This window comes from Nomascus leucogenys, chromosome 10 (genome assembly GCF_006542625.1).
Source record: "Nomascus leucogenys isolate Asia chromosome 10, Asia_NLE_v1, whole genome shotgun sequence".
Taxonomy (NCBI): Eukaryota; Metazoa; Chordata; class Mammalia; order Primates; family Hylobatidae; genus Nomascus; species Nomascus leucogenys.
In genome coordinates, this window is record NC_044390.1 from 42,132,350 (window position 1) to 42,155,378 (window position 23,029).

At 41.6% G+C, this 23,029-nt stretch overlaps 1 protein-coding gene across 7 annotated transcripts in view; it reads right to left on the bottom strand.

Moving 5' to 3' along the window:
* Positions 1–15,486: 15,486 nt before the first annotated feature.
* Positions 15,487–23,029, bottom strand: part of ZNF181 (zinc finger protein 181) — a 54,903-nt gene continuing 47,360 nt past the window's right edge. Inside the window, exons 1-5 of one of the 7 annotated variants that reach the window (XM_030820207.1) lie at positions 21,749–21,992; positions 21,091–21,167; positions 19,088–19,208; positions 18,739–18,837; positions 15,487–17,738 (exon numbers count right to left, since the gene is read on the bottom strand). In XM_030820207.1, coding sequence (XP_030676067.1) covers positions 16,252–17,738; positions 18,739–18,837; positions 19,088–19,208; positions 21,091–21,099 — 1,716 coding nt within the window. In that variant the 5' untranslated portion in view covers positions 21,100–21,167; positions 21,749–21,992 and the 3' untranslated portion in view covers positions 15,487–16,251. Of the gene's footprint in view, positions 17,739–18,738; positions 18,838–19,087; positions 19,681–21,090; positions 21,993–23,029 lie in introns of those variants that run through there. The other 6 variants (XM_030820208.1, XM_012500216.2, XM_030820209.1 and 3 more) reach the window with 6 other exon arrangements.

Genomic DNA, 23,029 nt, shown 5'->3' on the forward strand with positions numbered 1-23,029 from the left:
TCATGTTTGTGTAATGTACTCAGTATATTATTGTACTGCTTTAACTCTTAATTATGTACACACAGTACACATATACAGTATTCATGTACAATAAACACAGTAAACTGTACAGTACTCATACAGTAAATGGTACTGTGAACACGTATACTATACAGTATAGTCATGCCAATAAAGATAGTCCTGGGGGAAAAACATTAAAGATTAAAAAAAGATTAAAATTGTACTTTTGATGGAGCTGCAAGATGTGTGATGGGACAGTGCACTGTATGGTTAAACTGCTTGACTTTGACTTACCCCCAAAAAACTAAGGAAGAGGTTGATGCAATTTACTCTGCAGAAGAGGAAGGCATTTCTGAGGGTGCCTTATCAACATCTGGCAGTTTTACTTCAGGAGTTTGACTTTTGCCACTTGTTGACAGCATCAGCAGTTTTCCCTCCTGAACTGGCATGAAAAATTGCATCAGCCTTGTGTGGCTTTTCGCCTAAAGTGTTTTTATCTTTTTTGAGACAGGTTCTCACTCTGTTGCCCAGGCTAGAGCACAGTGGAATGATCACGGCTGACTGCAGCCTTGCCTCCTAGGCTGAAGCAGTCCTCCCACCTGAGCCTCCCGAGTAGCTGGGATCACAGGTATGTGCCATAATGCCCAGCTAATTTGTTTTTTTGTAGAGATGGGGGTCTCACTGTATTGCACAGGTGGTCTCAAACTCCTGGACTCAAGTGATCCTTCTTCCTCGGCCTCCAAAGTGTTGGGATTACAGGCATGAGCCACTGAGCCCAGCCCCACCTCAGTGTCCCAGCATAAAGGAGTGCAGTGGAGGTTAGGGGCTTAAATTTGAGGCTGCATTGGAGCATAGGGTCACATTCTTCCATGTGATTGAAAATGTTTCCAAGGCAGGATTTCAGTTTGATATTTTTGCTGCTGTGAGGACAATTCTTGGAATCTTAGGCTGACCTTCATCACCATCTTTATCATCACTGACTTTGATGCCTCAATAACATTGCATACAGTGACTGGTTTCCAGTAGTCCAAAATCGTGGTTTCCTTGTTGGTGTTGAGAGCCTCACAAGCCTTGCTATAAAGGTCGTTCATGTTGTGCACCCTGAAAGCTTTTAAGCATGCCCTGATTGAAGGGTTGTATGACAGATGTGTTTGTGGCCATAAAAAGAATGTCTAGGTTGCAGTGGGAATTTTCAAGTTCTTTATGGCAATGAACTGGAGCATTATTTAAAATTAATTAAACTTTGAAGGCAAAGTTTTTGCCTTGGAGATAGCATTCAACTTCTTGGATGAAGCAGTTGTAAAACCAATCCCAGAATATTTCTAAAGTCATCCATGCTTTTCTGTTCCACTTACAGTGGACTGGCATATGGCTCAGGTTTTTCTCTTTAAGTTCCTATGGATTTGGGGTTCTGTACACCATTAGTGGTTTGCACTTATAGTCACCATTGGTACTGATGCACAGTGGCAAGGTTGCAGGATCTTTGAATGATTTAAAGTAAGGGACTTTGGTGGCCATTTGTGCTATATAGATTGATTTTCTTCTAAAACAAGCCATTCTCATCAGTGTTGAAACCTGCTTTTTCACATAACCCTTTTCCTGTATAACATTTAGTGGATATTATTTAAATTCTTCCACAGCTCTCAGAAGAATTTGCCTGCAAGTTTAATACCTTTTATGTTGTAGTGCCTTTTGAAATGTGTGAGTAGCCAGCACTAGCTGAGCATGGTTAGCATTTTCCTTACTTAGGTATCGTGACCATAAATTTCTTTGGCTTTAAGCCTCACAATAATGCTGTCCTCTATTCTTTTCTATTGGTCATCATCTGATTCACCCATAAATGTAGCCTTTTTTCATGTTTTCTATAACTTCATCATGCATTATGCATTATAGATGTTCCTTTTTATACTTTTAGGAGTGCCTCATGTACAGACAGGTGAATTTCCTCCTCCTATTTCTGGTTGTATTGTGTTGTTGATTTGTAGACATTGAACTCTCAGACAACAGCAGTATAACTCATGACTGGATGAATCTTTTTTTTTTTTGAGACAGAGTTTCACTCTTCTTGCTCAGGCTGGAGTGCAATGGTGCAATCTTGTCTCTTTGCAACCTCTGCCTCCCGGGTTCAAGCGATTCTCCTGTCTCAGCCTCCCAAGTAGCTGGGATTACAGGCACCCGCGACCACACCTGGCTAATTTTTGTATTTTTAGTAGACACGGGGTTTCACCATGTTGGCCAGGCTGGTCTTGAACTCCTGACCTCAAGTGATCCACCCACCTCAGCCTCCCAAAGTGCTGGGATTACAGGCATGAGCCATTGTGCACTAAATGACTGAAAATGACACATTATGAATGCCGAAACAAGAAAGTAGGCATCACCTTTGACCTCAGCTGGTGACATGCAGGCTTGATGAATCATTTTTTTCATCACTCTGCACATGTCTGCAAATGACTGCAAAAATGCAAAAACCTCAAAGTATTGATTTTGGAGTTATAACAAAATTTTAGTAGGCGAATTCTCAAATACAGAATTCACAATCATATATAGGGACAGCAGTTTAGTTTTCTACTCATTGGGAAGAGCTGAAGATCCCATCCTCCCTCACAGTGACCACCTCTGCTGTAGCTGTGGCTGTACCTATCTTGAGCCTGGTGGCTAAGAGCCTAGATGATAGATTGGGATTTCAGATCATTCAGTGTTTCCATGACCCATTGGGTGACCTTGGCCATGCACTTCTCCATGGAGCTGTGTTACTCTCTGTAAGAGTAGGAAGGTGGACATTAAACACATGGGAAAATGAACCTACAGTATGTTAGGTGATATGCAGACCCAGGAAGCATGCAGGAGTCCAGAAGAGAGAACCACATATCCAAGACCTCAAGGGTGACAAGTGCTTGGACAGTTGGAGGATACAGCTCAATGTAGTATGGCTTGACAGGGAGAATAGAAATTAATGATGGAGTGGAGTAGCAGGCCATATGCACAGATAGGGTACCATGAAATTTGGATTTAATTCTAATTGCTATGTGAAGTCATGGGATGATTTTAGCAGATACACAAAATATTTTTTTCCTTCTTTCTAAAAATTTAACAGTTGTATGTTTTACACTTGGGTCAGAATTTCTCAGCCTTCTAAAGCTGAGGTCATTAATTTGAGACCTTTCATTCTTTTTCTAATATAGGCCTTTACTGCTATAAATTTCACTCCAGATACTGGTTTAGTAGCATTCCATAAATTCTGACATAATTTTCAATCAGTTCTAATAATTTTTAATTTCCCTTTTGATTTCTTCTTTGATCTATGAAGTTTGATTATGCTCTAAGAACATACTTTGCATGACTTGAACCCTTTTCTATTTATTGAGGTTTGTTTTATGATCCGGAATGTGGTCTATCTTGGAAGAATGTTTACACATTATTACTGAAAATAATGTGCATTCTGATCTCGTTGGGTGTTCTATAAATGTCAAGTAAGTCAATATGGTTGAGAGTGTTGCTCATGTCTTCTGAGTCCTGATTTTCTACTTGTTCTGTCACTTATGTAGAGAATGGTGTTTTCTTTTTTAAAAAAAACTACTGTAATTATGGATTTGTCTATTTCTCTTTGCATATCTATCATTTTTAAGTTCTTTCATTAGGTATATAAATATTTAGGTAATAGTCTTTGTTCTGAAGTTAACTTTGTGTGATATTAATACAGCCTCTCTAGTGCTCTTTTGCTTACTATTACAATGGTGTATCTGTGTCCTTTGATTTTTTTTTTTTTTTTTTTTTTTGAGACGGAGTTACACTTTTGTTGCCCAGGCTGGAGTGCAATGGCACAATCTCGGCTCACCGCAACCTCCGCCTCCCAGGTTCAAGCGATTCTCCTGCCTTAGCCTCCCAAGTAGCTGGGATTATGAGCGCCCGCCACTACACCTGGCTAATTTTGTATTCTTAGTAGAGATAGGGTTTCTCCATGTTGGTCAGGCTGGTCTCGAACTCCTGACCTCAGGTGATCCGCCTGCCTTGGCCTCCCAAAGTGCTGGAATTACAGGCATGAGCCACCACGCCCGGCCATGTCCTTTGATTTTTAATTAATTTTTGTCATTATATTTAAAATGGTTTTCTTGTACGAAACATTATTGGATCTTGCATTTTATCTACTTTGAAAATCTCTGCCTTTTAATTAGCTCATTTAATTTAGTGAGATTATATTGCTGGGTTTCAATTTATCATTTTGCTATCGGTTTTTCTCTTTGTTTAATCTGTTCTCTTTGTTTTCTCCCCCGACCCCACTTCTGCCTTTGGATTGAATATTTTGCATGATTCCTGTGTTGTTAGAACTATTTAAATTGTGTGCTCATAGGACTGTCAGTCAGGTGTAGGCACAGGAGGAAACGCAGGAGAGGCTTGTCAAACAACAAAGTTTTATTATACTTACAGGTCCTAGAGAGAGAGTCATTGCACACCAAGGGAACCAAGGGGGCACAGACAGCATCAAGGAGGCTGGCTCAACTGAGCTGTTAGGGAGCCAAGAGAATGAAGACCTATGGGGAAGTGCCTTTATTGGCAGCCAGGATGGAGTACACAAACAGCACAACAGAACTTGTGGCAGGGCCAGCCTAATCACACTGGTATAGCTGGCTGGGGGCTCACAGCCTGTTTGTGGGGATACCGAGGCAGCAGGAAAATACAGTGCTTTAAAATTTACATTACAGTTTGCCCTGTGGTGCCTCAACATCATTACAATACTAATCGGATGGATAACACTTGCCACCTGAGTTGTGGAGATGTTAAAGGTGCCTGGGACAGCATGACTTAGCCACTGAAGGTAAACTTTAATAAAGGTAACAGCTCAGAAGAGTCCTATTAGGCATATGATGAGGGTTTGGTATCCAGTTGGTAACATGGCATCCCACTTTGTGGAAGAAAGCCAAGAGAACGGGCCAGGCACCCCTGGATTTAAGGGAATCTGTTGGAATATTTGGCTAAGTCATGAAAAACTTTTACGTTTTGACCTATTCCTCATAGTTGGCCTGTTCCTGTCCAGAGTTATTAATGTACATACAGTAGGAGGTATCCTGAGTGGCACAAACTCCTCCTTCCCTGGCTAATAGTCAAGAGCCAGCCTGTTATCTGTTGCCATTTGAGCTAGAGACTCATGGGCTTGTTGTATTAAGGACAGTATTTTGTACAGTCTTTGAATATGATCTGAAAGGGCCATGTAATGATGCTGCTTGGCAGTTATGATTTGATCTTATTCGACAAAGGCTGCTGTATTGGGGTCAGCAGTGGCGGCTCCTGTGCCTATGGCAAGTCCTATTAAGATAGGGATAAACACTGCCCATTTTGCCTTGTGCCTTTGGGTTAATGGAAACAGGGAAGTACCAAGTGGACAAAGAACCATGGCAATCCCCAGTGTAACCACTGTTTACCAGATTTTATTGGGGAAAACATGCAGGGTGATTGGCAAGGAAAAATACATAAGGTGCTGTGCCTGTGAGTTCGAGCCACAAAAAAAACCATGTGTGCCATTATTCAGAGTATACTGTACCCATGAGAATATCATTGTAAGGAGGGTGAAGGCCTCGGGGTGGGGAATTGGCCACTGGTGGTTGGCTCCTGGGCACAAGTGGTAAGCCCATAGGTTAACTTGGTCATAACATGTAGCCATCCCTGGTGAGGAACGAAGGCAGGTGGTAGATTTAAGCAAATGGCGCTTTGGGAGTTTTTTTATTTATTTGTATGGTATTATCCAAGACAGTAGTTCTGAAATCTTTAGGGTCACTAACAGTATCTTGGTAGTGTTATTAAGTGCATTAGAAACATGTTCAGGTCAAAGTGACAAGTTTGGCAGTTGTAATGTTGGAGGGTATGAAATGATAGTAAGGTATATGTAAAGGTTAGTGGTATTTGTGTGTGATCAAGGGGAAAGAGTGATCATAGTAGGAGATGCAGGGTGAGAGTAGGAAAAGGCATCAGGGAGTAAATGGTACTCTTTCTAGGGGGAGAAGGGGTTGACTGATTTGAGGCAGATGCCTCTTTAGGAAAGCAATAATTTCCACTAATTTTTAGAATGGCATAGATAGTAGTAATCTCTACTAGATTTCCTGTTAGACACGGAAGTGTAGGGTGTACATTTTGGCAAAGAGCAAGGAATATACCAGAATCATAGGTTAGGCAGACAGCAAGCTCAGAAATATAGTAGAACCTTTAACATCCAAGGGAGAAAAGCATAAATATCCCACGTTTAATGCACGCCTTAGGAGAGGCACTCCACAGCCACCACTGGGACAGAGGTTTTCATATCTGGGTGAAGTTGTCCCTGGCACAAGAGGTAAAGTCATCTACAATGGCAAAGACTTGGGGTGGGGCAGTGTCATCTCCAGCAGTGAGCTTCTGGGCAAGGGTGAAATCATCTGAGATGTGGGACTTGGGTGTCTTTTTTAAATGGGTACCCTCTCAAGTTGATGTGCAACTCAGCATTTGCCATGTTTGGTTGAGGCTTATTTGGGGAGTTTAGACCTCTGAATTGAAAACCAGTGAATCATCCCAATCAGCAGTAAGGAGAGCAATAGTTACCAGAACGGTGTGCAGTGCATTTAACAGCTCTTCTGTTTTGTTTGTGGAAGTCTAGGCTCAAATAGGTGCCATAGCAGATGAGTAGCTGCCCGAAGCATGGGACAGTCTCTATGGTCATTGAGTCCAAGGAAAATAAGCACCCTTGATCCAGACTTCCGCCCTGTGCTCCTGGAGAAAAATGGATGCAGCTATGATCTGTCTTGCAAAGATTGTGTGTGATGGCAGAGCTGCTGAGGTACCCCACAGGTAGCCTGAAACAGGAGTATTTTGTCCCTTCAGAAATGAAGCTGAACTGTAGTTGAGAGGCTATTGAAATGGGCTTGGAACAGAACACCCTCTCCAAATCTATAAAAGCAAAATATTTGTTCGTTATTGATTTAATAGAATCAGTAATTTTAATAATATTAGCTGTTTTGTATGGGGGCCCTAATTGGTGGAAACACATTGTTAAGGTTATAGTAATGCACCATGAGGCACTTTACCCTTTTTTTATCCCCCAGGTTTAACAGGCAAGATTGGGATATCAAATAGAGAAGCAGTTGGGATAATTGCCAATTTATTAATTAGGTTTAACCCTTGAAGGCCCTGTTGTACCCTATATTGGACCAGATTAACTATTTTAACTGAGTATTCATGGGGTCCCATTTTATCAAGCCAGTTTGTAAAAGACCTACCTTAATTTATGATTTATGTTAGAGCATCTGTGTTCAATATGGGATATTTTAGGGCAATGGGTATTATGACTTAGGAAATATAGGCAAGGCTACATTTAAAGTGAGGCATTCCTACTTCTTCTCTATTTTATATATAGTGACTTTCTTAAGATAGGAGAGGCACAATGCTTAAATTTAATGGGATCCCCCGGTATAACTGTAATTTGAGCTCCAGTACTGATTATGTCCATGGAGTTTTGTCATTGGGTACATTTTAGCTTCTTTTAATTTCAACCTGATAGACTTCCTTTAGCTTTTTTTTTTTTGCAGAGCAGGTCTAGTGATAATCAGCTCCCTCCACTTTTGTTTATCTGGGAATATGTGAATTTCTCTATAATTTTTCAAGAACATTTTGCTGAATATTAAATTCTCTATTGACAGCTTTTTTCTTCACCCTTTAGGTTTATTGACCCACTTCCTTCTAGCTTCCAAGGTTCTGATGAGACACTGGCTAATAGTCTTGAGGATCCCCTGTATGAGAGGAGTTGCTTCTCTCTTCCTGTTTTCAAGATTATCTGTCTTTGGCTTTTGATATTTGATTATGTGTCTCAGTGTGGGTCTCTTTGCAATTCTCCTACTTAGAGTTCATTCATGGTGAACTCTTGCTGGGTTGGCAAATTCATATCTTTCATCAAATTTGGAGATTTTTCAGCCATTATGTCTTCAAGTATTTTTCTCTGCCCCTTTCTTTCTCTTCCCCTTCGGGGATTCCCAAATTGTTGTTGTGCTAAAGTTCCAATCCTCATTCTTTTTTATATTGATAATTTATATTTTCCTATTTTTAAGTTTGCTGAATCTCTCCTCTGCTTGCATGTCTTTTGAATCCCTTTATTGTATTCATATGTTTTGTTTCCATTACTGTAAATTTTGATCCAGAATTGTTTTCATTCTTTTTAGAAATCATTTTATCTCTTTGTTTCTATCCTCATTTTGCTCATACATCTTTTTCCTTTGTTCATGTCTTTAGCTTTTTAAGCATCTTTAAGACAGTTGTCTTTTTCTAGTGAGACTGACATCTGGGTTTCCTCAAGTATGTTTTCTCCCCATTCATTTTGTTCCTTTAATTGGGCCATACTTTTATGTTTTTTTTTTGGCATGCCTTCAGGTTTTTGTTGTTGTTGTAGAAGACTGGGCATTTGAATCTTACCATGTGATAACTCTGGAAATCATATTTCCCCCTCACCTTTCCCTGGATTTGCTGCATTTTTGCCTCTGTTTTCATTATTATGGGATAACTATGTGCCAGAGATCAGCCTAAAGTGAAAGCTGAAGAAGGTCTTTTCAGTGCTTGTATCTTTCCATGGGCATGTGAGGTGGCTTTCTGAATTCTTCCGTATATGTAGTTGTTTTTGAAGACACACAAACAAATAGATGCAATTCTTTTATATCTCGTGAAAAGACAACTTCATCCATTGGGGGTTGAAACAATGATGACTAGCCTACAAGCCCACAAGATCAGAAGCACCAATCCACAGTCAGAACACAAAACCTCAGTATCTGTGGGATAAGGTACTTATGCCCACCCTGGCTCCAGAAATCTGCACCAGAATGACATTCCCATCTCCAAAGCTGCTTGCCATGGAGCTGGGAGTGAGGAATGTGTAGCCAATACCACTCTGACGGCTGCAATCAACACAAATTGTAATTTATTAGGCAAGCTGGAAATTACAAGCATTCAAATAGACTCTGGAGTTCCAACATAGTCACTTCAGAAAGATGCCAGAATAGTTTTTCAGGTACAGTGGCAGATTCATGGCACTTCCCATTTGGTCATTTTCCCTGAAATCATACTCCACATATTTGGTTTTGTAGTATTTCATAGTATCTGAAATAATATATCTCTAAATATTTATGTGATCTGTTGCAGGCAGTAAAATATGGAAAACTGGGTACTCACCTTTAAGAAATGAAGTACCGGCTGGGCGCGGTGGCTCACGCTTGTAATCTCAGCACTTTGGGAGGCCGAGGAGGGCGGATCACGAGGTCAGGAGATCGAGACCACGGTGAAACCCCGTCTCTACTAAAAATACAAAAAAATTAGCCGGGTGTGGCGGTGGGCGCCTGTAGTCCCAGCTACTCGGAGAGGCTGAGGCAGGAGAATGGCGTGAAGCCGGGAGGCGGAGCTTGCAGTGAGCCGAGATTGCGCCACTGCACTCCAGCCTGGGTGACAGAGCGAGACTCCGTCTCAAAAAAAAAAAAAAAAAAGAAAGAAATGAAGTACCACTCTCTTCATAAGAGTCTTTTGATGCTCCTTCCTAGTGGCCTTCTGGGTGCTACTTAGCCATTGCCTCAAAGAATGTGAAGAGCTACATTACCTAGAAGGATGTGCTTCATATGCCCAAATCAGAGCCTAGGACAGGAGTGTTTCCTGCAGCCTGCATTATTGTGGGCTGCACTATTGGCACTGCTACGGTGGACTTTCATTTGTCACATGACCTGTCTGACCACACCACCCAGGGGGAGCAGGTGGCTCTTTGGGACCAAGCTAGGAAGGCCAGTAAGGAGGATAGGACTCATCTAGACACCTTTGTAGGGCCTGGGAGAGAGTTCAGCTGAGTGAAGTACTGATACAGTCACCTCCCTTCTAGCACAGATGTGTTAACTAGTCTCACATTCTTGGACTCTCAACCACATGGCTGTGGCACACTGACATGGAGGATCGTGGCATCCTGGGATTCTTCAGGCCTTCTCTTCCTGCTGATAGGGTCACTCTCAGTCCAGAGTCCTAGACTTAAATCAAGTATTACAAAAGAAAGTTCCTCTTTCTGGCAATCGGTGGTATGTGGTGGGGAAGTATGAACTATAACTTCTCAGTATTCCCCAGTCATGTACAGTGGCATGTGCAGATCCTCAGGAAAGCGTGGCCTGCAGAATCCAGAGACGTTGTTTGGATCATGCTGTGCCCTATCTCAGGGCTGTGGCCTTGTGCAAGCTACCTTGCTATCCTTACCTCCATTTTCCTCAAGGAAGGCTTAAAGGGGAAATATTAACCATCATCCTTTCTAGATGAGAGTATCAGAGACGGCTAATGTGTGATGTGTGTTCCCAGTGCCCAGCACTGTGCAAGGAACATCCCTCTGGATGCTATTTCTAGGGAGATACATCCTTAGGCCTATAAATCTGCCCTCTACTCCATCTTCCTTTGCTCACTGCTCTCCTGCTAAGCTGTCCTGATCATTCTAAGCTCTTTCTCACTTCCCAGTGTTTCTCTCTGCCTGGGACACTGAGTCCAGATCTCTGCAGTGCCTCTCCCTCTCCTCTCCTCCCTTGCATCCTTCCCTGTTCTGCACCAATGTCAATGTCACCTACTAGGAGAGTCTTTTTTTTTTTTTTCTTTGGCCTTGCTAGCTCTAGATTAAGTATTTCTTATCTTCTGGAATCTTTGTGCAGGGAATGTGGCACACTTACAAAACTAGAGATCAGGACTTGGTTGGGTTTTCCAGGGTGGTGTGGAAGCAAAGAGGCTAACTAACAGTAATAACTACATTTATTGAGTTCTGAGGGTAACTTGTTATGTGGCACTTCATTTAATCCCAATTTCCTCAGAGTTAGGTTCTATTATTCCTGCTTTACAGAAAAGGAAACTGAGGTTTGGAAAACTTAAGTTACCTTCTCAGGGTCACACAACTCTTGGCGGAAATTCACACCCTGTATGTTGATCCCTTGAGCCTACGTTCTTTCTTCTTCACCACCATTCCTCCTCAGTGGGCTGGGGAAGGCTGGGGTGATACCTGACAAAGATTTCTCTTTCTTTGACCAAACTCTAGCCAGGCCCCTCTGAGCCTTCTTTAATAGGCCTGTCAACTTTTGCCTATTAAGGCTTGAACAACACTAACACTTTCTAATGACTTTTGAAGTGCTGGCCTGAAAAACTCAAGGCTGTCCAAAGAATTTCTTCCAGCCAACACCTGAAGATAAGACCCCTGTCTCCCAGTCTCTGTGGGAGGATAGGAGGCTAACTCAAGTGCCAGTAGCAAACCCAGATAGACTCCACATAGACCAGCCCCCTCCCTTCCTGTGTTTTGGAATTTTTCACTTTTCTGACTCTACTGAGCCCTTGTTCGCCACCCCCTCCCTATTTCCTCACCCTTCCTTTAACATACACATTCACCTCTGTACAAATCAAAGCTGGGTTCAGTTCATGCCAAATTCCTTTCCCCATTGCAATAGTTATTACCAATTAAAGTCCATTCTCCCCACTGTCATTAATGTCCAGCTTTGTTCATCTTTGACACACCTAGTGAGCTTTGCAAGGTAGGCAGGACTCCCTCGGCAGGTAAGCGTGGTAATAAATGGGGTATGGGACACATTCTAGGCAGAAGGAACAGCATGGCCAAAGGAGACATTTTTTGCTCAGGGAGGCAAGAGAGCCTGTATGGTTGCCAAGAGAAACCCCAGTCTTCTGAGATCTGTCCTAGGAGGGCAATATTGTGTGGTCTTTTACTGAATGTTCAAATGTAGCCTATATTCCTAAGATGTGTGACTCTAAGAGAGACTCAGGTCACTAGCATGAAGATGATTATGGTATTTACCTTACAGTATGTGGGAAGATTATTAAAAGCAAGAAAAACACAGCAACAAACTTCCATGCAGAGGCACTTTGTTGCTTGCTTTATAAATCTTTTAATTCTCACAACCAGCTGGTAAGATGGGAATTATTTTTGTTTTGATGGAAAAATTGGGAAATGAAGTGACTTCCCCAAACTTATAGAGTAAGCAAGCCACAGTCCCAATAGGCTGAATTCACACCTAGGAATTTGGGTCCAGAGCGTAGAACATTTAATTGTCTGAATGCAGCACACAGTGCAAACACAAGGCCCAGTTGCTGCTGCTATTAACGGTATGGTATTATGATCATTATAATTTTTCCCTATTTATCTTTGATGCCAGAGTGCTTACACTCTGCACCTCTTGGGCCATATGGCCTTGTCATTGTCTTGTATCTTGCATCAATTACTTTTGCATATAAAGCTTTTTTCTCTAACACAATTGCAATTTGTTTAAAGACTGACTCCCCCTCAGCAGCAAAAAATTAAGTTCCCAGGAAGTGCTCAGTGATATGTGCCTTGCTTCTTTCTAGATGTTTACCAACAACTGAGCTCTAATCACATCTGACTGGCCCAAGGCCAACAAGGAAACTGTTTGACTTTCCAGGCATCAGTGACCTTCAATGACAGGCTCTAACCTCCATTTTGGAAGAGTGAAAGCAGTGGCACCCAGCCCACAGGACTCTGTATTCAGAGATGATGATGAAGACCTGTAGGCTTCTGGTCTCTGGGTAAAGCCTCCCCTTTCCTTCATGTGGAAGCCTGATGCCTCATTCACTCGGCCCGTTTTCCAAATCTGTAGGGCACCCTTTTTCCTTCCCATAGACCTGCTAGGTTCCCATCTCATCTCCTACCTGGTCTCTTTGTCTCTCCTCAGATTATTTAGGGCAAGAAACATTCCCTCCCTCAAAATGGCTCAGATACTCAAGAATTTGTTGGAAGTTAATCGGGGGGTTTTGTAACAGCTCTCCTCTAAAAATGTTAAACAGTAAACACATAGGAGTGACAAGTGATTAGATGTGACATTTGAGACCAGAATGATGAAGCAACCATGAGAAGACAACGATGATGTAATCAATAGCTAATACTTATTGAATGCTATTGAGAGGCCAGGCATGGTTGTAAACATTTTGCACCAATTAATGCATTTAATCTTCATAATAATGCTGTGAGATAGCTTTATTACCATTTTACAGATGGAGAAACTGAGGCAAGACACAGTGAAATAGTTTGTCCAAGGTCACACAAAGCCAGTATACATGTAACTTGGATTTAAACCCAGGTAACATGACTCCAAAGTTTGATGCTGTTCACACACACACACCTCAGGGCTCTTAAAGGATATGGAGTGTTTCTTATCTATTAAGCCCACAGTGGATGCTCAAGAAATGGTTAATAGGTATGACTGAGGAAATAATGTGATGTCAGTGACATCATAACATCATTATGACATCAGTCCAACCTTCTATCATAACAAAGTAAGAGTCTCTTATTGCTCTCTTAAAACTATCTTCATTTAAAAAGATGGCCTTCTTTTTCCTAGTTCTGTATTGTGAAGGCACTTTAAATCCAGAAACGTAAAGCATTATCATGTATATGCCCATGCTTTTTAAATGACAAAGCACGGGTATTTCGATGAATCCTCTCATAACAAAGTGACATGGTAGCATTAAACTATGTGTAGTGGAAACAAAATCTGGGCATTATAGGACTACTTCATCTTTGTGGTACCAGTTGCTTGGGAGAGCAGAGAAAGGACACAGAATGGGAGAAAAGAAGGCTACTCTCATTATCCCGTAAGTATATATGTGGTAGCCAGTCTATCCATACTTGCAACTGTTTGATACCACATCATGTTTCCTTAATTGTATTTATTTACTTTGGAGACAGGGTGGTGTTCTGCTGTCCAGGCTGGAAAGCAGTGGTGTGATGATAGCTCACTGTGACCTTAAAACTGTACTCAAGCAATCCCTCCCCACTCAGCCTCCTGAATAGCTAGGACTGCAGGTGTGTGCCTACACCTGGGTAATTTTTTTTTTTAACAGACTAATGAGTTTTGCTCTATTGCCCAGGCTAGTCTCGAACTCCTGGCCTCAAGCAATCCTCCTGCCTCGGCCTCCCAAAGTGCTGGGAGTACAGACAGCCACTACACCTGGCCCTTCCTTAATTACAAATCTTCCAAAGATCCTTCAATGCTCCACAGAATTTCAATATAAATTTCATGATTAAAAATAAATCAAATGAAAGATAAAACCCCTGCAAAATAGTAAAAGTTTACCACCCCATTCCAAACCTACTGTCTCTTGCAAATTGCTATTGGAATATGCCTCTGTGCTTTGGCTTTCTGTTAAGGTAGCACATATATCAGAGGAGATACATTTTGTTGAAAGTCAGAAACCTTATCACTCATTCCACACCAGAATTATCATATCTATAACATAATGTTCCTTTTTAAAATAACGTATCTTTCTACTCTCACCTGAGATAAAGAACAAAATCTGAAGCATAATCCATATCACAGCCCTTCGCTTGCATCAGTGTCCATACACTCCAAATCAAATTGATCTGCATTACCTTTCTAATCACAAGATAGGATTCTAATCACAGGGCCAGTGAGACTGTTCCATTTCTTATCTAGAACTTAGAATATTTGAAGCCATCCTGCCTCCTTACAAACCATAATTATCTGTCAAGTTTCAGTGCAGAGAACAAAATCTCTCTTAACTATTTCAAGACATATATTGCTGCAAATTAGTGCTTTCAAAATTGGTAGGTGGGCTGTAAAAGTAATGAGAACACTTCTGGACTAGTGAAAACTCCCGTAACTATGACTCAGGGATAGAGAAATGACGGTTGCTGAAACCAATGATGCTGCCAGCAGTACTACCTCAAAGCCACAGAATCTGAAACTAGACATGGGAACATGGAATCCAGCTGCAGCAAGTATGACAGAACTCGACTGTCTGCTTTACCTAGATTAACACCCAGCACACCACATATAAAAATGCACAGGCACATGCAGGGATGCACACAGCTACATAAGTAGTACTCATTACATAATTAGTGTTCATCATTTAGGATTCATTTCAAAAATCACATCTCGCTAAGCCTGCTCTGATCTCTTGTAGTATGTTGTTTCTTGGTTATGTCCTCATAGCACTTGTAAACCATTATTTCAAATTTATTTGCTATCCATCTTTCTTGTCAGATAACAGCCCTGTGAGAAAAAGATCAGATTTGTTTTGTCCATTATTACAATGGTTATCAAAATGTGCTTTCTGGACAAACAGTGTGTAACCTAAGAACACATGAAAAATGCAAATTCAAATCAACTCATACAGAAACTCTAAGATTCAGACTTAGCAATCTGTGCTTTAACAAGCCCTCCTACTGATTTTGACACACCACTAAAGCTCAAAACTAATGGATTCCTGTATCCCATCCCTGTGTAATAATACATGAGTGATGCTCAGTAAATTTTCTTGAAATGTACTTGATTAAGGCTACTGGAAATTGACTGAATAATCCTCATCAAAATACTGCTATTCTTAGTACAAAAAGCAGGTCATTTTTCTCTAGGTTTGCTAGGCTCCCACTAAAGGCTATGCTAAGGCTAATCTTAGTGAAATTTTTTTACAAGAAATAGTCACAGTGAAAGTTTGTGATATACAAAATGATTTTATTAGATGCCAAAACTTTTATTAACATCATTTATTTCTTTTGCAGCTTTAATTTTCAATATTATAACACTTACTGGCTCCTCTGGGTGACTAAATATCTTCACATGCCCACTAGCTAAAAAGAATTTCTAAGTATAACTCAACTGAAACTGCAAGCTACTGCTCTAAGAAATCCATATTTTTTTATGTTTATTTGCTCTCCTGTAGAATCCAGTTTACAAATAGCATGACTGCAAAGATTTACACATAACTCCTAAATCCTTCAGGTTGTTCTACCATTAATCTTCTGATGTGTAGCAAGATAAACACTCTTAGTGAACACTTTGCTACATCTCTTAAATGAGATTTCTCTCCATTTTCAGTTCTCTGCTGTAGAATAAGGGATACACTTGGAACTGAAGACTTCCCTCAATTTCTAAATTTTCTACATTCATACAGCTTCTCTCCTGTAGGAGTTTATAAAAGATTCCTATTGCCTACAGTCTTTCCCACATTTGCTACATGTACAGGTTTTTATCCTAGTGTGAGTATACTTATGTCAATTAAGGGATTAATACTGACAAAGGCCTTCCCACATTTATGGTTTTCATATGATTTCTCTACAGTATAAAGTCTGATAAACTGGCCTGCATCTTTGCTAAAGTCTTCCTATATTCACCACATTCATAAGACTTTCCCCAGTATAAATTTTTCTAATGTTAAATAAGGGAGAATCTAGGAATGAACTTTACCATGATAAACACTGCTTCATATAGTTTCTCTTCTGTAAGATTTCTCACATGTATAGGGATTCATATGGTCTAGAGGCTTTTCCACACTTACCACACTATTGGGTTTCTCTCCATTATGTACTCTTTGATGGGCAGTAAGATTTGAGCCTTTGCTAAAAGCTTTCCCACACTCATTACATTTATATGGCTTTTCTCCAGTATGAATTCTTTGATGTACAGTAAGGTTTGAACTACAGCTGAAGGTCTTCCCACATTTAATACATTCGTAAGGTTTCTCTCCAGTATGAATTCTGTGATGTTGAAGCAGGGATGACCTATGACTGAAGGCTTTCCCACATATACTGCATTCATAGGGTTTCAATCTAATGTGATTTCGCAAATGCATATTCAGTGATTCAAGCTGGTTGAAGGATTTCCTGCACTTCTGACATTCAAAGGGTTTTTCTTCAGTATGAATACTCTGATGCTGAACAAGAAATGAGAGGCTACTAAAGACTTTCAGACATTTGTTGCATTCATATTGTTTCTCCACAGTGTGAATTCTTTGATGTCGAGTAAGGTGTGAGCTACAGCAGAAAGCTTTCCCACATTCTCTACATTCATAAGGCTTCTCTCCAGTATGGATTTTCTGATGGTGAATGAGAGATGACCTATGAATGAAGGCCTTTCCACATATACGACACTCATAGAGTTTTTCTTGAGTATGAATTCTTAGATGTTCAATAAGATGGGACACACGACTAAAAGACTTTCCACAGTTCATACATTCATATGGTTTCTCTCCAGTGTGAGTGCTCTGATGGTTAGTAAGTGATGAGACATGGCTAAAGGCCTTGCCACACTCAATACATTTGTAAGGTTTCTCTCCACTATGGCTTATCAGATGTCGTGTAAGGGATGAGCCATGGCTAAAAGTCTTCCCACATTCACGACATTCATAGGGCTTCTCTCCTGTATGAATTCTCCAATGGCGATTGAGGATTGACTGTTTGCCAAAGGCTTTCCCACATTCACTGCATGTATAGATTTTCTCTCTATTACAAGTCCGGGGAAGGGCAAGAGATTTGCCCTGGCTGAAGGCTGCCCCACTTTTATTAGAATTCAAAAGTTTCTTTCCACCATTGACTTTCTCATTTTTTATAACTGACTTTTTTGGTAAGTTCTTCTTTAATAGATCATATTTGTGTGAATTCCCTTCAGCAGAAATTTTTTGTGGTTCAGAAAGAGTAGACTTTGAATGAAAGGTGCTTCTAAATATATTGTATTTGTAAACACTGTCTGCAGTGGGGCTTTCTCTAGAGGTGAGAGTTGCTGGTCTGAAATGGTCTACCTGACTTCCGTGCTTCCCTTCCAACTTCTCTATATATTCCAAATTCTTCTTAGAATTTGAAAATTCATAACTTTGTTTTACAACTTTTTCTATTATTACTGTTTGGGGTGAATCTTCATCATAAATATTCTTCTTTGTTGATAATTCCTTGTTTTCCCATCTTGATTCCCAATCTGAAATACATCAAGAAAGCAAAGCACTTTTTTTTTTTTTTTTTTTTTTTTTACTTCTTGAAAAGAAACTTCTACAGTGGAATTAGGAGAACTGGATTAGAAATGAAGCCCCCAGAAAACACATAGTTCTGACAACTCAAATATTTCAATGATTTCTGAACAGTGCTCAAATGGAGCAGAGAATACAAAGTTCACAGAAGTGGGAACACAGTGTGATAATGGAAATGGGAAAAATATATGTAATTGATGAAATAGTATGGAAAAAAAGGAAATTATCAGAAATAAAATGTGGAAGGCATTCTGGATTCCAAGCCATCATTTTGTGCCTATATTCATGTATGAAAGATTGTATTTTGTCTCATAGCCTTTTTCTCCAACATTCAATTAATCTCAATTTGCTGCCAGATTAACATTCTTAAAATACAGAATTGATATTACTAAACAGTTGCAGTAAAAACACAATAATCTAAATGCTCTTTATAGCTGACAAAGATTTAGGTTTTCCGAGGTTATGAAGAAACTGTGTGAATCATGTCATTTACTGGACATTAGAAAATATTATTCCTAGAAACATATTTATATATGTTCGTTTTTTCCTCTAATATGTTCACATTTCATCTACAATGCTCAGCTTTAGAAAAGTGATTTCCCATCTAATTGACAGCTTTTCTTAGCCTAAAACTATCAGTATGTTTTTCTTTAAGTAGATTTAAGAAAGAATAATTTGCCTTACTGTCGTGAATAGAGTAACAATTGAATTACTATGAAGGCAAAAACCTGTAACCTTGATTAGATGACATGAGTGATACAGATAATAATTTGGGATAGAGGAACAATTGTTTTGAAAATCTAAGCTAAATATCCCACAATTTTTCATTTCTATCTGAGATCTTTGAAGACAGCATACCTAAAACGCCTCCACACTCACTATAAACTCACTATAAAGAGTTTGGGACCCTTTTAAACAAAATCTTCCTTTGTCTCGTTCACCATGACTCACCTGGAATCATACCTTTTGACAGTTTTTTCTCCATAATCCAGGGCTCTTTTCCATCCTCCAATAACGTGATCACATATGGCTTAGTTACGGAAAGACCTGCTTACAGGAAGAATATAGAATTGTTTAAGCCTTGGTGCTCTATTATGAGAGGTCATCACAAGAGGGACCACAGGAAGGGATGAAGGGTATTCATTGAAATGGAAAGATTAACTTCAGGCAGGGCACAACATACCTGCACATTTCCTTGGGGACATGCTATAGAAATTCAGCCATTTACTTAGGAGAGTCTCCAGCAATTCAGGGTGGCAAAAGGTGTCCCCTATTGGAATGGAAGGGGTGATATCCTTACCTACAGAGACAAGGTTCTCATAATTCTGGACCATCACATCCTTGTATAAGTCCCTCTGAGCAGAATTGAGCCATCCCCACTCTTCATGAGAGAAGTCTATAGCCACATCATTAAATGTCACCTGAAATAGCAAATATATTTAGGCTCAGCCATAGCCCAGGCCTCTTCTGTCACTGAAGAAAGGATAAAATTAGCCTGGTTGTGGGAGAAATGGAACAAGATTCAGGAGTTGTGGCAATGATTGGGAATGTGATCTCAGTTAAGTAATAATAGGACAGTTATATAGTTGGAATTATTATACAATAAGGGGGAGAGTTATGTGCTTAGAATTATTATACAATAAGGGTGAGAAACAAATATGAGAGCTTTGCTTCAGTAGAGTTAATTTTGCTAAAAGTTCCAGAAATACACAAATTTTTAAAAATCAGCATTTGACATTTGACAGCACAGAGTCAAGTATTTAGTTATATCTTTTACAGCTTAAATGGTAGGTAAGTAATTAAAAAATGAGGGTAAAGCGATTGTCTCTCAAATGGGATACTCAGGATGATCCACTAAGGCTCACAAAAAAATGGGCAGCCGGGTGTGGTGGCTCACACCTGTAATCCCAACTACCTGGGAGGCTGAGGCAGGAGAATGGCTTGAACCCAAGAGGCGGAGGTTGTGCCACTGCACTCCAGCCTGGGTAATAGAATAAGACTCTGTCTCCAAAAAAAAAAAAAAAAAACCTTTATATTAGAGACTGATAGACATACACTGTTATGGTTTGATTGTGACCCCCAAAACGCATGTATTGAACTTAATTGCTGCTGTAAGTTTTGAGAGGTGAGACCTTAGGAGATGATTAGGCCTTGAGGGCTCTGCCTGCATGAATGGATTAATGTCATCATCATTAGGAGTGAATTCCTTTTTTAAAAAATGAGTTTGGGCCCCTTTTTGGTTCTCTCTCTTCTCTTCACCCTTCCACCATAAAAGGACACAGCAAGAAGGCCCTTGCTGGATGCCTGCCCCTTGATCTTGGAATTCCCAGGCTCCAAAACCATGAGAAGTCAATTTCTATTGTTCATAAATTACTCAGTCTGTGGTATTCTGTTACAGCAGCACCAATGGACTAAAATATACACATAACTGATTCATAAACAAAAAAGAAAAATATATTTATGGTGTATACTTAAACTTTGTACTGATAAACATTTATTAAAATACGAGACCCCTGGGTGAAAAGACTGAAGGATGGTTTCATGCCATAGATCAGGGGTCCCTAACCCCCTGATGGTTAGGGGTCCCTAACCACTGGTACCAGTCTGTGGCCTGTTAGAAATCAGGCCACAGAGCAGGAGATGAGTGGGAGGCAAATGACTATTATCACCTGAGCCCCGCCTCCTGTCAGATTAGCTATGGCATTAGACTCTCATAGGAGCGCAATCCCTACTATGAAGTGCGCATGCAAGGGATCAAGGTTACACGCCCCTTATGTGAATTGAACTAATGCCTGATGATCTGAGGTGGAACAGTTTCATCCCCAAACCACCACCTCCCGCTTCTGTGGAAAAACTGGTGGTGGTAGTGCTGGGGTAACTAATGGTCAGATTCTGTATACGGTATATAGCTTAGCTCCAACTAGAGGATCTGAATATAGTTAGAAGTCAAAGGGAAGAATCAAGGATGACTGCAAGCATCTCTTCATTTTAGACCACATGGTACAGTTTTGACAACCATAAACCGAATAACTTTACATTCCAAAGTTGCATTGTGAATTACAGTTTTGAAATGTTGGCAAGACTAGAAAGTCTTCCAGCAGAAAACTGTAGAAAAGAGGAACACTGGGTGAGGGGGACAACACCTTGGAGCTCTCCTGTGGGCTCCATCCTTCCTATACTGAAAGGAACCATGGATCCAGTCCTTTAAATGGACTTGGTTAGGTGGGAACAGGCAGGAGAAGCAAAGCAAACACACAGTCCTGATAAAGTGTTTCAGGAAGATTTGCGGACACACCGACTTACCTGAGGCATTACTCTGCAATTTCCAACAGCCAACAGAGTCCTTTTTCCAGGCTCTTATCTTAGAGATGGGCAGTGTCCTGAGGGCACAGAAAGGCAGGAAAAAGCAGTCATGAAAAATCAGGCTTATCTTGCGGCACCTGTGACACACCATAATGGAAAGGCACACTGGTAATCACTCTCCGGAGCGTCAATCCCTCCCTGGGAACGAACAGGGTGTTTCTCCCCAAGGGCTAACCATTTACCAGGTGCCATCTGCGAGGAAAATCAATTACTCTGTAAATAAAAGCCTCATAAAACAACGGTAAAAACTTTATCAGCTCGTTCAATTCTTCATCACTATGCACGGTGGGCATTCACATTTTTCCAGATCTCTTTTTTAAACGATGACAAAACTGAAATTCCAAGATACTGAACCCATTTGTTCAAGGTTACACAACTGCAAAGCGCCGGCTTCATGACAACATAACCCAACGACAACTGTGGCTGGCGTCTGCTCACGCGCCCACTTCGCTCTCACAACAGCGCCAAGAGGTCGGCGCCGTCATCCCACCGCGTTTACATAGGAGGACACGAAGGCCAGGAAAAGCCAAGGCATCGGCCGAGGTCACACCGCGGGGCAGACCCAGGGCCTGAGCCCGCCGCCGCCCCCGGGACTCACACTGGCCGCAGTCCTCAGCAGGGCCTCACCGTCCCCGCAGGGGCCCCGAGCCCGCACCTCCGCGGACCTGACGCCCCGCGTCGCTGGTGAGCGGGCAACGGCCGCCGACCTCCGGGAACGACACTGCCCAGAATCGTCCCTAAGCCTGGGAGTCACCGTCAGGCCTGAGGCTACCGCGGGACGGACCCAGTGCGCCACCCGCGGCCGATCGACATTTCCCAGAATTATCCGCGCAGGAGACAAAAGTTCCCTGCGCAACGAACCGCCAGTACCGGAAGACCACACTTCCCAGCAGTCTCTGCGGGCGCGCGGACCTGGCGCGCCGCGGGCAAACCGATCTCGGTTTCTTAAGAAACTAAACCGCCTGGGGCTGTCTGCCAGAGCCGGCCAGTTAGGACCATGCGCGAAGTGTCCTGGGGCATACAGTCATCCTGTGGTGAAAGATACACCTCGGAACCAAGGGCCACCATCTACTTTTAAGGACAATGGCGCCGGGACCAAGAAACTACACTTCCCAGAAAACCGTGCGGCCGTGGCAAACTTTTCTGGGTCCAGCGTGCGCTCCCACTAATGTTTCTCTCCGGGGACTTGGGCAGACCTTACTGGTACCACGCGAGCTCTCGCCTTTGCTAGCAAAAGAGCTCCTCTCTTCCCAAACCCTGCTGCTACGCTGTCCACCTTATATGGTCTTTGAGGTTTTTTTGGAATTCACTTTCCGGAGACTACAGCGCACAGAACGCCCTGGGCTGTACTGTGCCAGCTGTAGTTCGCGAACCAAGGACATTTCCTGGAAATGCATACGGCCACGTATCTGTGACATAAATGGCAGTTCTCATGTGCGTTACGTTCCCTGGAAGGACTTGGAAATACGGAACTTGAGTGAGCACTGGGAGAACAGAGACCCTCATCCTGGGAGGAGTCACTCCTCCCGCAGTCCTCAGAGCCTGACAACCCCTTCTCACCAGTGGCGCTTCTTAGACCCTCACCTTGCCCGGCTCACCCAAAGGGGCAATGGCCTTCTTTGTATGCAAGCCAGAGCAGTCTACTGTTGGTGTATATTTGAATTTTTTACCTTATTGTTAATATTTAAATTTTAATTTAATGCTGCCTCTACCTCTGAGAGAAACAGGGAGAGATGGGGGAGGCCTGGAGTGGGGGCCCTGCGGGGCAGGGACAGGGGACTCTTCCTCACTTTGCATAATCTGGGAACCCTCCCAAGGGGAACAGCCAGCTGCAGTGGAAAAGCACTGGCCTAGTGGGCTTCGTCTTGGGGAGGAAGGC